The 16,250-nt window shown below is 44.7% G+C and overlaps 1 protein-coding gene across 1 annotated transcript in view; it reads left to right on the forward strand.

The window, feature by feature from the left end:
* Nucleotides 1-16,250, forward strand: part of LOC309557619 (uncharacterized protein) — a gene marked incomplete at its 3' end in the record, with an annotated part of 129,012 nt that overhangs the window by 83,197 nt on the left and 29,565 nt on the right. Inside the window, exons 6-7 of the mRNA XM_082260410.1 lie at nucleotides 9,370-9,705; nucleotides 13,610-13,819. Of these exons, the coding sequence (XP_082116536.1) occupies nucleotides 9,370-9,705; nucleotides 13,610-13,819 (546 nt within the window). The remainder of the gene's footprint in view (nucleotides 1-9,369; nucleotides 9,706-13,609; nucleotides 13,820-16,250) is intronic.

Here is a 16,250-nt window from a genome sequence, read left to right on the forward strand (position 1 = left end):
GGCCTTCTGGCTTGGTTCGCCCTCTCTCATGGGGTCTCTCTTTTGGAGAGCCCCACCTAGTACTTGGGGTGGTCTGTTTCAGCAGACCTCCTAAAGAACGGGGCTGCCTGGTTTCAGCCAGGTTAGCCAGTGTAAGTACCCAAGTCCCTGTCAGGAGCCTTGCGCCCCGGGGGATCAGGGTCAGGGACCATGTGTACACCCTGTGCACTTTTTGTGTTTCACTTTCTTGGTGTGCACTTTTTTATGCACCCACCGGGTGATAGTCTGAGTGTGTTCACACACCACGGGCTTAAAAGAAAAAAAAAACAGCTGGTGGTCCTGGTTGTTATGGCGTGCCGACAAAGCTTTTCCACATTGCATACATGCTAACCCTGCCTTTTGAGGTTCTGGCGGTGCCCTGGCTGCGTTGGCGACCTCCTCCTCCTCTGCCTTCGCCTTGTGCTTCCACTGTGCCCCCGCTGTCAGGTGGGGATGCCACCAGCATCGCTTCTCGACCTTTTGGCTAAGATCAAGTGTAGTATCTGTTGTTATCAGTTATCTGGGTGCCACCCTGCTGTGAACATGGTTCCTCCTCCTCAATCTCCTCAATCTCCTCCTCCTCCTTATCCTCCACCTCGTCATCCTCCAGAACTGTGCCCTTGCTGGACAATTGTGTACCTGGCGTTTGTGGGTGCAGGAACCCACCCTCTGAGCCACTTGTGAATGACTGCCCTGAAAGCCTTGGAAATGATCACTGCTCTGGATGTGGAGGCAGTAGAGGATGTGGATGAGGAAGCGGAGTAGGAGGCGTTAGCAACAGGAGGCAAACTGAAGCGCCCTGCAATCCTCGGTGGTGGAAGGAGATGTGCCAAACAAATTTAAAGGGTGTATCTCACAGTAACATAATCAGCAAACGCTGCAAAATTATTAATTTTCCCCTAAATGGGTGTTTATTGAATAGCAGAATAGAACAACAGTATCTAAAAGGGTGTATCTCACACGTACAGATACAGACTAAGCCGCAATTTAATATCTTTCTTTCCCCTAAATGGGTGTTTATTGAATAGCAGAATAGAACAACAGTATCCAAAGGGTGTATCTCACACGTACAGACACAGACTAGGCCGCAATTTAATATTTTTTCCCTAAATGGGTGTTTATTGAAAAGCAGAATAGAACAACAGTATCCAAAGGGTGTATCTCACAGTAACGTATGAATGAAAAAAAATTATTTTTGCCTTTAACCACTTGCCGACTGCCTCACGACTATTTACGGCGGCAGTCAGCCCCTCACAGGCAAAGTGACGTAGGGGTACGTCACTAGCCTGTGAGGCTCTAGGGAGCGAGTGTGCACCGCCGGAGGCGCACTCCCGCTCGCTCATGGACCCCCCCGCGCGTGTGAGCGTCGGACCCGATGTCCGCCGCTCACTCGCGATCGTCGGACCCGATGTCCGCCGCTCACTCGCGATCGTCGGTTATAGAGGGAGAAAGGCAGGTGGCTAATGTAAACAAAGCCATCTGTCATTCTCCACTGTGTAACAGCAGAGATCATACGGTCCTGCTATGTAGGACCGTAGATCTCTGCTGTTACATGAAAAGCCACATCCCTGCACAGTAAGCAGCACGCCCCTAGGGACACACATAGTCACTGCATCCCTAATAAAGTTAACCCCTTCCCTGCCAGTGTCATTTTTACAGTAACAGTGCATATGTATAGCACTGATTACTGCAGTAATGTCACTGGTACCCCCAAAAGTGTCAAAAATGTCAGTCAAGGGTCCGATCTGTCCGTCCCAATGTCGCAGTCCCGCATTACTCGTTAAAAAAATAAAAAATAAAAATGACAAAAATCTTTCCCTTAGTTAGTAAACACAATAACTTTTGCGCAAACCAATCACTGATTGAGATTTTTTTTTACCAAACATATGTAACAGAAAACAAATTGGCCTAAAATGTTAAAAAATTTTGATTTTTACATTTTTTTTTGGGAATATCATATAAAAAATTTTGAAAAATATTGTTATTTTTGCAAAATTGTCGCTATTTTTTTGTTTATAGCGCATGATCAAAAAATCGCACAGGTAATCAAATACCACCAAAAGAAAGCTCTGTTTGTGGGAAAAAAAGGACGTAAATTTCATTTGGGTACAGCGTCGCATGACCGCGCAATTGTCCGTTAAAATGCCGAATTGCAAAATAGGCCCTGGTCAGGAAGGGGGTAAAATCTTCCGGGGCTTAAGTGGTTAATTGGTGATTTTTAAAGAGCAGATTAGAACACAGCAGTGTCTAAATGCTGTATGTCACAGTAAAGTATGAATGAAAAACTGAAAAATAATTTTCCCCTTAACCACTTTACCACCTGAGGATTTTGCTGTCTTCCGTCCAGGCCACTTTTTGCGATTCGGCGCTGTGTGATTTCAACTGACAATTGCGCGGTCGTGCGACGCCGTACCCAAACGAAATTTGTGTCCTTTTTTTCCCACAAACAGAGCTTTCTTTTGGTGGTATTTGATCACCTGTGCGATTTTTACTTTTTGCGCTATAAACAAAAAAAGAGCGTTTATTTTGAAAAAATAACAATATTTTTAACATTTTTTTATATGAAATTCCCCACAAAAAAGATGTAAAAACCAATTTTTTAAACAATTTTTGGCCAATTTGTTTTCTGCTACCTATGTTTGGTAAAAAAAATCGCAAAAAGCGTATTTTGATTGGTTTGCGCAAAAGTTATTGCGTTTACTAACAAAGGGAAAGATTTCTGTCATTTTTGGTGTTTTTTTTTTAAGGCGTAATGGCGGCGATCTGCGATTTTTTTTTTTGTGGGACTGCGACATTGCGGCAGACAGATCGGACCCTTGACTGACATTTTTGACACTTTTGGGGGTACCAGTGACATTACTGCAGTAATCAGTGCTATATATATGCACCGTTACTGTAAAAATGACACTGGCAGGGAAGGGGTTAATTTTATTGGAGAGGGAGGGGTTAATGTATGCCTGGTGCTTACTGACGTGTAGGGGGGGAGGGGACTGAGTGAGTCATGGACAGATCGGATGTCCAGCTATGCTGAACACTGCGATCTGTCACTCCCTGTCACTATGGAGATCCGTCCGCTTGTGTTTACACAGGCGGGCGGATCTCCACACTAGATCCCCGGCGATCGGGGCAGAGCAGCGGCGATCGCCGCTGCTCCTCCCCTGGCCCGACTCCCGTTGTGAATGAAAACAGCGGGAGCGAGCCTCCGGCGGCGCGCAAGCGCCGCCCAGAAGGGGGAGTGTCTGACGACGTTAATACTACGTCGTCAGACGATAACGAACCACTCTGCCGCAGTAGTATTACCGCGAGCAGACGTAAAGTGGTTAAACTGGTGCTTTTTGAATAGCAGATTAGAACAGCAGTGTCTAAACACTGTAAGTAACAGTAAAATATGAAGGAAAAAACTTTTTTTTTTTTAAATCCAGATTAAGCAGACACATATGCACTGAGCTTGCATTAAATGGCTGCTACACGCCGCACGCCGCCCACCTAACAGACTGATAACAGTTTTTTTTTTCTCCCTCCTCCTCACTGGGCTCAGGTCAGGGCAAAAAGATTGTACACTGCACCCCCACACAATAAAATCGATGTAGATCGCTGTCTGATTAAAGAAGATTCTTCTGTCCTGTGTCCTATTCTTTCCCTGAAAGCAATCTCCAGCCTGCCCCTACAGTAATCTCCTATCTCTCCCTCAAATCAGCAGCATCAGGAACCTCTCCCTAGTATAATTAGAGCAGAGTGATGTGCGGCGCTATGTGACTCCAGCTTATATAGAGGCTGGGTCACATGCTGCAATGGCCAATCACAGCCATGCCATTTGTAGGCATGGTTGTGATGGCTTCTAAGGGCACACTAGTTAAACGCTTGTTGATTGGCTGCCCTGCAGCTGTTGAAACCATGCCATTAAAACCGCGCCAAAACATGAAATAACCGAACAACGGACTGTATCCCGAATATACAGTAAAATGTTCGGGTCCGGGTACCGAACACCCAAAAGTCCGGTACGATCCCGAACAATACAGTCTGTGTTCGCTCAACCCTAGTAGGGAAGTCCCATTTGTACATAATCTTCCACTGCAGAAGTGCTTTGATGATGGAGTCAAACTCTCTTCTCTTTTGGCTGTGGCGGCAAAGATGTCAAAATTGATTGCGAGATTTGCATAAGGCTCCGAAAAAGTGGGCATATTTTTTGCTGTTAATAGGATTTTTTCTTTTATTTGAAAGAAATGGATGCGGGCAAGGACATCTTCCGGTTTATCCACAGGGATGTAAGGAAATTGAATATTCTGTGTGCCCTATCTATGATCAGATCTCTCTCTGATAGGGGCAGGATCAGGGCTTTAAAGAGCTGTTGAAGGTAGGATGATATATCTTGGGGGGTCACCGATTCAGGGATGCCACAAATTCAAGATCTGCTAGTGTGGTTTGGATGTGCTGTAGTTCTGATTTGTGTTCCTGATGTGCATCTACCAATTTGTTATATGCATCTGTAAAGTCATATCATTCCCTCTCTACCTTGTCAGTGCGGTCCCCTAAATCATCCACTTGGTGTTGAATGTGGGAAATAGATCTGTGTATATCTTTCTGTATTCCTCTCTGCGGGGAGAGTAACATTTGGTTTAGTGTATTCTCTGAGACTACATTATCTGAGGTGGGAAGGTCTGCCAGGGAAGTGTGCACAGAATCATCATCATCATCATTATCATCCTCTATCATCAGTAACAGCATGGAGGTTTAAAGATTTTTTCCTTACCAGAGCATTTTGGCTGGGAGAGGCAAAAGGAGAGGAGGCTGCAATTTTTTGTCTGTCCTTGCTGCCATTGCCGGGAGGGTTCAAGCAGTCCATATTGTCCTGTGGATCTGGGTCAGCTTGCTAAGGCTGTGAGGTGTCTGCGGCCCTGTGCCTGGAGACAGCGCCATCTTGGATTCCACGAGGCTGTAGAGAAGTACAGGTGTCGGGCATGTGTGCTGTGGTGTTAATTGGCAGCTGGGGTGGCTTTGAGTTTCCCAGGTCCCCTCTGTGTTGGCAGAGAGCACAGGCTAATTGGTCATTTCAGCCCCCCATAGCATAATCTTTTAGAATGGTCGTTGCACCTTTGTCTATATCGACAGCGTGCTAACATCCCCTCTCACACATACTTCATCAGTGACCCTCTCTCAAAACTTGACTTCTTGTCTTCTTCTGGAGTTCTTCAAATTTTTGCCTTGGTAGTGGTTGCAGTGTATAAAATTATCCACATTGCTTGTCTGTACTCTTCAAAGTTAGGTAAAAGATTTCTTTCTTCATTTGCCTTTTAGATAAGGCGAGAACATCTTTGCTTTCTGTAAATCCCAAAGCTTGTTGCTGGTCGAGACATCTAATCTCTACATTTGCAAGTTTAATTCACATTTGCTTCTCATGCAGTGCTGTATTATGGCCTAGGCCAACAAGGCCCAGGCCTAGGGCGGCACTTTGCAGGGGGGCTGAGAGTCTATTGGCCATTGTTTGCTGGAGCCGGCTGGCATCTAGCAACCATAATTCAAAGTAGAGAAGGATTTAACTTCCTCCTCCTCCGCACCTATTGTTTGTGGGGCCCAAAAAGTCACCCCGGTCTGGTGACAGCGGGGTGCAGGGCAACAAAGCAAAATCCACCGCCAACAGCAGCTGCTGAGCTGCGGTGTCTTCACACAGCGAGCGGGCAGCCGGCCGGCCCTGGAAGCTGGCTAGAACTGAGAGCCAGCGAGGGAGAAGACCTCCACTGCCACGGCACCACCCTGTCCTAAGCAGCAGCATTTGCAGCATCCCTGGCGCCTTCCAGAGCCTGCACTCCTCCTCAAACCCCTGCTCCTCTCCCAGCTGGAACATTAACAGGCTGACTGAGGAACCAAAAGACAAGGACGGGCAGGAGGTAGGTGTATCACACACTCCTACCCACAGACAGGGGAGAACAGGAGGGATTGCAGGCAGGGCTAGGGGGTCACTGCCCCCTCTCTCTCTCTCCCCCGCTCTCTCTCTCCCCCTCTCCCACCCCCCCTCTCTCACACCCTCCCTCACCCATCCCCCATCTCTCACACCCTCCCTCACCCTTCTCCCCTCTCTCACACCCTCCCTCACCCATCCCCCCTCTCTCACACCCTCCCTCACCCACCCCCCTCTCTCACACCCTCCCTCACCCACCCCCTCTCTTACACCCTCCCTCACCCACCCCCTCTCTTACACCCTCCCTCACCCATCCCCCCTCTCTCACACCCTCCCTCAACCATCCCCCTCCCCCCCTCATTAGATCTCAGTGGTTCTTGTTGGGACTTGTAGTTCTTCAATTTTGGAGGGTGTCGCATCCATTAAGCAGGAAGGGGTGAGCAAAGACGAGGATGGGCAGGAGGTAGGTGTATCACACACTCCTACCCACAGACAGGGGAGAACAGTAGGGATTGCAGGCAGGGCTAGGGGGTCACTGCCCCCTCTCTCTCTCTCCCCCGCTCTCTCTCTCCCCCCTCTCTCACACCCTCCCTCACCCACCCCCCCATCTCTCACACCCTCCCTCACCCATCCCCCATCTCTCACACCCTCCCTCACCCTTTTCCCCTTTCTCACACCCTCCCTCACCCATCCCCCCTCTCTCACACCATCCCTCACCTATCCCCCCTCTCTCACACCCTCCCTCACCCATCCCCCCTCTCTCACACCCTCCCTCACCCACCCCCCTCTCTCACACCCTCCCTCACCCACCCCCCTCTCTCACACCCTCCCTCACCCACCCCCTCTCTTACACCCTCCCTCACCCACCCCCTCTATTACACCCTCCCTCACCCATCCCCCCTCTCTCACACCCTCCCTCACCCATCCCCCCTCTCTCACACCCTCCCTCAACCATCCCCCCCCCTCATTAGATCTCAGTGGTTCTTGTTGGGACTTGTAGTCCTTCAATTTTGGAGGGTGTCGCATCCATTAAGCAGGAAGGGGTGGGCAAATTTAAAGAGAAGGGGGGGGGGGCGCCCAATTTTAGTCTTGCCGAGGGCAGCACAAAACCAAAATACACCACTGTTCTCATGAACAGGTAGCTTTTGCATTTCTCCCCATAATGCTAGCTCATGCTGCGGTGCTCTATGTACCATATATGAAAAGCATTTCATTGGAATGCCTTTATCGGAACTCTCAGATTTTCTGACTGAGGCTGAAGTACTTGAGGGGCTTCTTGCTAAGACTGTTGTTCAGGTGGTGTAGACTGTGTCACTTACTGATGATTGTGACACACTGGGGTTTAATGAATAATTACTTATTTACTGAATGTTGTCTGAATTCTGTAACCCTTTCCAGGCTCAGCTTCATGTGGTAGAACAGGAGATTTTCAGCATGAATGTACAGCTGTTAAATCCAGAGACATTGTATAATGAAATCATGACACCATGGAGCAAAATCTCAAAAGAAATATTTTGGGGAATGGGAATCCCTGTGGATTCCCTGTATGAAAAACTGATGGAGGCTTGACTCAGTATTAGTTGAGTATTCCTAAAAAATGGTATTTAGTATACAGTCATACAATAGTATACAGTAAATGTACTGCACATCTGTGCTCCAATTACACATGTGGTTTGTGAATAGATTGACTGAGCTTTAGATGTTCCTGAAAAATAAATGGAAAATATCCCTTGCCACAGTATGCACATGTAATATAGTCCCTAGTGATGAGCCGAACATACCCCTGTTCGGTTCGCACAGAACACTGAGAACATCAGAAAAGTTCGCCAAACTCGAACTCGAACTTTCAAACTCCATTGAAGTCTCTGGAAATTCAAACTTTTAAAATCAAAATAACTAATTTTAAAGCCTTAAATGCAAGTTTTTCCCCCAAAAAGGGTATTGGGACCTGGGTAATGCCCTAAAGAACATATATCAATAAAAAAAAAAAGCATTTTTAAAGGAACAGTGATTTTAATGATATTGAAAGTGAAACAATAAAAATGAAAAATTCCTTTAAATATTGTACCTGGGGGGTGCCTGTAAAGTTTTGGATCTGTAGCATGGATAGATCTTTCTACAGCAAAAAATATATTTCTATAGGAAAAGAATTAATTTAAACTTGCATTTAAACTAACCCTAACCCTAACTCTAACCCTTAACTGAGGATTAGAGTTGGAGTTAGGGTTAACCATGTAGAACATTAGTTTTAATAGTTTTAGGGTTAAGACTAACCCTAACTCCAACTCTAACCCTAAGGGTTAGGGTTAGAGTTAGGGTTAGTGTTAACCCTAACTCTAACTCTTACTCAAACCCTAATCCTTAGGGTTAGGGTTAACCTAAACTTAAATTTAACCCTAATCCTAACCCTTAAGGTTAGGGTTAACTCAAACCCTAACCCTAACCCTAACTCTAACCCTAACCTCAACCCTAACTCTAACCCTAACCCTTAGAGTTACTTTAACCCTAGCTCTAGCTCTAACCCTAACCTCAACCCGAACCCTAACCCTAACCCTAACCCTTAGAGTTACTTTAACCCTAGCTCTAACCCTAACCTCAACCCGAACCCTAACCCAAACCCTAACCCGAACCCTAACCCTAACCCTAACTCTAACCCTAACCATAACCCTTAGAGTTACCCTAACCCTAACTCTAACCCTTACCCTAACCTCAACCCTAACCCTAACTCTAACTCTATCCCTTAGAGTTACTTTAACCCTAGCTCTAACCCTAACCTCAACCCAAACCCTAACCTTAACCCTTAGGGTTAAGGTTAGGGTTCGGGTTAGGGTTAACCCTAACCCTAACTCTAACCTGATCCCTAACTCTAACCCTAACACTAACCCTAACCCTTAGAGTTACCCTAACCCTAACCCTAACTCTAACTCTAACCCTAACCTCAATCCGAACCCTAACCCTAACCCTATCCCTAACCCTAATCAAACTGATGTTCTACATGGTTCTAGATGGACTAGTAGCTGATATATAATCACTGCTCAATCTTACTGCACTTAGAACTTAATAAATCACCTTCATTTTTGCCTATTTTCCTTTTTTTAAAAAAAGTTTGAATTTTCGAATTTGGTTCGAACATCCCGATTTGTTAGAAAGTTCTACGAACGAGCGAACAGCCAATGTTTTGCTCAAAACTTAGGTTCAACCATGTGGGTTTATTTACTAAAGCCAGAGAGGGCAAAATTAGTCATAATTCTACAGAGAAACCAATCAGCTTCCAGGTTTTATTGCTAAAGCTTAATTAAACAAGCTGAGGTTAGAAGCTGATTGGTTTCTCTGCAGAATTGTGACTAGTTTTGCCTTTTCTAGCTTTAGTAAATAAACCCCCGTGTGTCTGTGTCTTGTATGTTTATGACGGTTTTAAAAAAAGGTAATGTCTGACCAAAATCTTAATATTACAGATAATGCCCCATCCATCTCCAAATGATGAAGAATACAACATCCCACCATGTGACAAAATTCCCGATGACTCCGGAGTCACATCACAGCACAACACTTGTGAAGAAAACCAAAATGAGAAAACACAGGAAGTTCCACATCAACAAAACAACAATGACACCTGCCAAGCAAGTACTCATAAGAGCATTCTACACCAAGAATGTGACTCCTCCTCCAAGAATACTAAAGCTGAACCTGACCTTGACACATCATTAAATATAGAACCCCTCCAAAATGACAAGGATGGAGAAAATGACACAGATGTGACTTCAAATGAACTTCAGAGGACTCAAAGACAGGTGAGATCAGGATGAACTGAGAACAAAAAGCCTAAAAGGATATTTCCAAAGAAGACCCAACAGATTTAGGGATTTGCAGGAAAATTACCAATGCAAGAGAGCTTCATCGCTCACTAAATATACCCTGGCATTTACCCATTTAAAACAGAGTGAAAGAGTCTCTTGGGTGTTACAATAGGTCAAAGTTGTCCAACTTCCCCTCATTTAACACGGGAGGATGGATTTATAGGCAGTTGTCTGATGAAGGATATGAGAAAAGGGGATTATCTGTGCCCATTGCAGTTCTTATCATTGGCAGTTAAAGGGAGAAGGGGGGCCGGGGGGGGGGGTGGTCGGTGTCAAGGGTGCAGCCTTGCTTAGGGCCCTAAATTGCTTTTACCCAGCTCTAGTTTCCCCCACCAGTTAATAGCTCTGTCAAAGCCTTCCCAACATTTTTGGTTCTTCTGGGTATGGGAAGCACATAAACTCCCAGGACAAAATCATTATGTGTAACCTCCAACATTGCCCAATATGCAGTTTACACATGGTTTAATTCCTGGCTTGACAGAGAAATGGATTAGTAGGGTGAGGCTGAGAAAGTCCGTATAAGTTGGTGGTTGGCTGAGGGTTGAATTTTAGTCACTTCTTAACTATGATCATATCACTTTCCCCTGAATGGTTAAAGTGATAAGGTTTGTTTAAAGATGACCATACACTATACATTCTGATTTTATAATCTCTTTAAAATCTGCTTTAGATTACAAAACTATCTGATATGAGGGCAAAATTAAACAGAAAATTGGGTAATATGTACCCAATCATATAATTGTATAGTGTGCACTCAGCCTAAGACCTATCATGGGATACATTTCTTTATGTTGGTAATGTCCTGGTGTATCACCTCCCAATATGTATTACCTCTCACACAGATCACAACCCCATACTTTTCTCTGCATGGAAGAAGGAAAGGATTGCTTGAAACATCCTTGATTGATTAGTAATTTTGTTTTATACAACATTGTCTAGTGATTGATATACCTTTAACCACTTTAACGCTGCTCACTGTGCTGCTACTGCGGCACAGTGGCTCGTTATCATAAGTCTACGTCACCAGACATTCCCCTCACTCCCGCTGTATTAATTCACAGTGTGAGTTGGGCCAGGGGAGGAGCGGCAGTGATCACCGCCGCTCTTCCCCGATCGTCGGGGGTCGAGTATCAAGATCCGCCCGCTTGTGTAAACAAAGCAGGCGGATCTCCTAAGTGATAGGCAGGGTCAGATTGCAGGATTCAGCATAGCTGAACCTGCGATCTGTGCCTGTGTCACATAGTCCCCTCCCCCCACACACGTTAGTAAGCACCAGGCATACATTAACCCCTTGATCACCAATAAAGTTAACCCCTTCCCTGCCAGTGTCATTTTTACAGTAACAGTGCATATTTATAGCACTGATTACTGTAGTAATGTCACTGGTACCCCCAAAAGTGTCAAGAATGTCAGTCAAGGGTCCGATATGTCCGCCGCAATGTCGCAGTCCCGCAAAAAAAATCGCAAGATCGCCGTCAGATCACCGCCATTACTAGTTAAAAAAAAAACAATAAAAATTCCATAAATTTCCCGTAGTTAGTAGCTGCGATAACTTTTGCGCAAACCAATCAAAATACGCTTATTGTGATTTTTTTTTACCAAAAATACGTAGCAGAAAACAAATTGGCCTAAAATGTTAAAAAATTTTGATTTTTAAATGTTTTTTTTTGGGGGGGGGGGGGGGAATTTCATATAAAGAAATGTGAAAAATATTGTTATGTTTTCAAAATTGTCGCTCTTTTTTTGTTTATAGCGCAAAAAGTAAAAATCACACAGGTGATCAAATACCACCAAAAGAAAGCTCTGCTTGTGGGAAAAAAAAGGACATCAATTTAATTTGGGTACAGCATCGCACGACCGCGCAATTGTCCATTAAAATAACACAGTGCCGAATCGCAAAATATGGCCTGGTCAGCAATGGGGTAAAATCTTCCGGTCTTAAAGCGGTTAAAAATACGCTCATTGAGGATTTTTTTGTCAAAGACATATAGCTAATTACATTTGGCCTAAATATATGACAAAAATTGAATATATTGGATATTTTTTAACAGTCAAAGTAGAAAAATATTGTTATTTTTTCAAAATTGTCGCATTTTTTTATTAATATCGCAAAAAATAAAAATCTCAGAGGTGATCAAATACCACCAAAAGAAAGCTCTGTTTGTGGGAAAAAAAGGACGTAAATTTTGTTTTTGCGTATGGCGTTGCATGACCGCGCAATTGTCAGTTAAATTCGCACAGTGCCGAATCGCAAAAAAGTGGCCCAGACGTAAGACAGCAAAATCCTCCGGTGGTAAAGTGGTTAAATTCTTGGAATCATTTTAATCTCATAGCTCAAAAGGTACAAACCTTTTGTTATCGGGAGTTATATATTCAAAACTCTCAAAATATTTCCATTTTATAAACATGAACTGGTTCTACATCTTCATTTTGTAGCATTACTGCATTTCTTGAACAGAAATATTCAGTTTTTCTGAAAACAAGTTACAAATAGGAGGAAGAATCGATACTCTACTGTCATGCGACAGAAAAAGAAACTCAGATGCCAACCATCCGTGGAATTTTGGACATCTTTCCGTGTATCTTTATAAGTGAGTTATTGTTGAAAAGCTGCAATGTGTATGACTCTTATCAGCCAAGATGTTGCTGGATACATGGCTGAGCTCTCCTTATTTTTTGGAAGGTGACAGGAGAAAAGAGACAGGAAATTATATTATACCCATGTACTTGTTTCTTACTAAACATAGAATAGTCTTTGATAATGGTTTTTGCACCTATGTATGTATAAACAGTGTGTGTCAGAGAATTGTTCGCAGAAGAACTGGCACATCTGTTAGTAAGCAACGGGCTCACAGATTACGAGCACTCAGGTGTTTTCCAGTGCGAATGAGCCTGCGCGTGCCGCCACGATTGTTCACAAATATTGATGTGCTATCGAGCACGTAAGGTGTGACAGGTGCTGGTGCACAGTGGCCTATATAAGTCAGCAATTTGGTCCACAAGTTTCTGGGTGATCTTCAGCTCCCCCGTGTATATGTGTTCCTGTTTCTGCTGCTATTGAATTTCCTGTTACCGACCTGGTTTGTCTTTGACCAGTCCTGTCTTCCTTCTTGGCTTTGATCCTCGTGTTGCTCCATTAATTTGGCTCCTGCCTGCTGTTCCTGTATGACCTTTGGCTTCATCTTCTGAGTTCGCTGCTACCTGATTCCCAGTGTATGACCCCGCCTTACTCCTGACTCTGCTTATACAATAATGGGAAGAAAACTGCGCACAAAGAAATTGGTACACTAAAAAAGGCTGCTCGTACAAAGTATATCAGACCATGAATAAATGAAAGGAAGGTACAGCGCCACTAGAACTAAAAAGTAACTAAACTTGCAGAGGTAAAACAGAGTCCATGAAGTCCACATAGGAGAAATGGTTCAGATGCGGAAATTATAGCCGTAAATCCAACATCAGTCTTGCAAAGGAAGTTTCTGGCAATAATCACACAAGGCAATAAAGGATGTACCCTTACCGGAAGGTTGGACCCCCTGTTACGGAAGGTCAAACAGGCGTGCGATATCAATCACCAGGAACAAACGATGCACCCAATTCTCCTCCAATTGTCCACGGAACATCCGGGCAGGACCATGGATTCAGTAAGCCTCAATAGACCCCAGGTGTGCATAAGGGATGACCGGAAGGTTGGACCCCCTGTTACAGAAGGTCAAACAGGCGTGCGATATCAATCACCAGGAGACCGGAGAAGAGGAGAGGGAGAAGCCGAGCCTCCAGGTCATCCCTTATGCACACCTGGGCCTATTGAGGCTTACTGAATCCATGGTCCACATCACAGTACGACACTTATGAAGAAGACCAAAATGAAGGAACAGAGGAAGTTCCACATCACCAAAGCAACATTGATACCTACAAAGCAAGTCCGCATAAGAGCGTTATACATCAAGAATGTAACTCCTCCTTCAATAAGTCTAAAACGAACATTGACAATGATATAGAAGGTGACACAGAGATGGCTTCATATGTGCTTTGGAGGACTCATGGACAGGTGAGGTTTATGTTCAAGGACTGTATTCAATAAGCCTAGACGGAATATTTCCTAGGAAGACCCAGCAGATTTAGAGATTTGGAGAAAAGTGACCACTGCACTAGAAAAGATAACCTCACCACTGCCTTTATAGACCCTGAAATTTTGCCCATTCAGAACAAAGTGTCAGAGTCTCTTGGGTGGTACAATTGGTCAAAGTTGTGCACTGGCCTCTCATTTCACAAAGAAGGATGGATTTGTAGACTGTTGTCTGATGAGGGATATGAGAGGAGGGGCTTCTCTGTGGACATGCAGTACTCATCATTAGTGGCAGTTGAAGGGATAAAGAGTGGGGGGGGGGTGGGGTGTTGTGGTCAGTGTCAAAGGTCCAACCTTGCTTAGGACCCTATTTTTCTTTTAACTAACTCTGGTTTCTCCACTAGTCAATAGCTCTGTCAAAGCCCTCACACAATTTTTGATTCTTCTGGATATAGGAAACACATGAACATTCACCCGGGACAAAATCATCATGTGTAACCTCTTATATCGCCCAATATGCAGCTTAAGTAGTGGGTGACGGGCCAGCTTCTGTTGGACAGACTGACATAGACATGGGACAAATGTGTGTATGGGGCTTAAGAAGACCTATCGTGGGATACATTTCTTCATGTTAGTAATTCTTGGTGTATCACCTCTAGGTATTAATTACCTTTCACACAGATCACAACCCCATCCCCCCATACTTTTCTCTGCAGGGGGTAGGAATACTGTTGCTATAATAGCCTTGCCATTCAGGCTCTCTCAGCCTAGGTGACAGCACCTTGCTATTCAGGCTCGCATGGCCTCTTAAAAGGGTTTTACCAGTATCCCCCAGCTTGCACCTACCAGATTCTTTTCAACCCCCTGGCCTGCCTTTCCCAGTCATTGGGCATAGAATGCCCCTCACATAGGCAGTCCCCAACAGGGGCGCCCAGCTCTCCAGCAGGGCCTGGTCTTCAAACAACTTCAACTCCCACCACCAACTGCTCTCACCAGCTCATTGTTATAAGGGCTGTGTGCACCTGGGCACACACCCTACTGGCTGTCCACAACAACCAGGCACTGGGTTGGAGATTTTGTCCCACCCAAGACTCTTGGAAATCTCCAAACTACAGAGCCCCATCCAGAAATCCCAAGATCTGGAGAAAACTGCAAATGCAGTTTTCTCCACTCAAACTTTATGCTCTGTAGCCCTTCAGTTAGCAGATATGCAAACGCTGTGTCTTTTTCTTGACCATTTCCATAGTGACAGAGCCTCGCTGTGTCATAGTTGTACATTGTGCAGTCAGCCTAAGAAGACCTATCATGGGATACATTTCTTCATGTTAGTAATGTCATGGTGTATCACCTCCAGGTATTTATTACCTCTCACGTAGATCACAACCCCACCCCCATACTTTTCTCTGCATTGGGGAAGGAAAGGGTCACATGAAACATCAACTATCGATTAGTAATTTTGTTTTATACATTGTCTAGTGATTGGTTATTGGAAGAAGTTTAATCTCAAAGGTCAAAAGCTACAAACATTTTGTTATCAGGAGTTAAATACTCGAAAATTTCCACATATGTAGCAATACTGCATTTCTTGTACAGAAATATTCAGGTTATCTGAAGACAAATTACAAGAAGTGTCAATCAATGTTCTACTGTCGTGTGACAGAAACAGAAACTCAGATGCCAACCATTCGGGGAATTTAGAATTTTTTTTTCCGTGTTTCTTTATAAGTGAGTTACTGTTAAAAAGCTGTGGAACATCATAACCATGTATTTCTGCCAGGAACAACATTATATTACACATGACACTGCCACCTAGAAATTCCTTTACTAAACATAACTTTGTCTGTATAAACAGCGTGCTAACACCCCCTTCTCAACAATAACTTCAGCAATGACTGTCTCTCAAAATGACTTGTCATCTTCTTTTGGAGTTCTTCAAACATTGGCCTTGGTAGTGGTTGCAATGTATAAAATTACCCCCATTGCTTGTCTGTGCTCTTCATAGTTAGGTAGAACTTCCAGCTTTAGATAAGATGCCAACACATTTGCTTTCTTTAACCATTTGCCGACTGCCACACGACTATTTACGTCGGCAGTCAGCCCCACAGTTTCGTCGCTAGCCTGTAAGGGTTTTGGGAACGAGCGTGCGCCACCGGATGTGCACTCCCGCTCCGTCAGGGACCCCCCCCCCCCGCGCGTGTGCCCGGCGGACACCGATGTCCGCCGCTCACTCGCGATCGTCGGACCCGATGTCCGCCGCTCACTCGCGATCGTCCGTGACAGCAGGAGAAAGGCAGGCGGCTAATGTAAACAAAGCCGCCTGTCAGTCTCCCCTGTGTAAGAATGGAGATCATATGGTTCTACTATGTAGGACCGTTGATCACTGTTCTTACACATCAAGCCACAGCCAATCACA

The sequence above is a fragment of the Pelophylax lessonae genome, assembly GCF_965119305.1.
Source record: "Pelophylax lessonae genome assembly, chromosome: 6".
Classification (NCBI taxonomy): domain Eukaryota; kingdom Metazoa; phylum Chordata; class Amphibia; order Anura; family Ranidae; genus Pelophylax; species Pelophylax lessonae.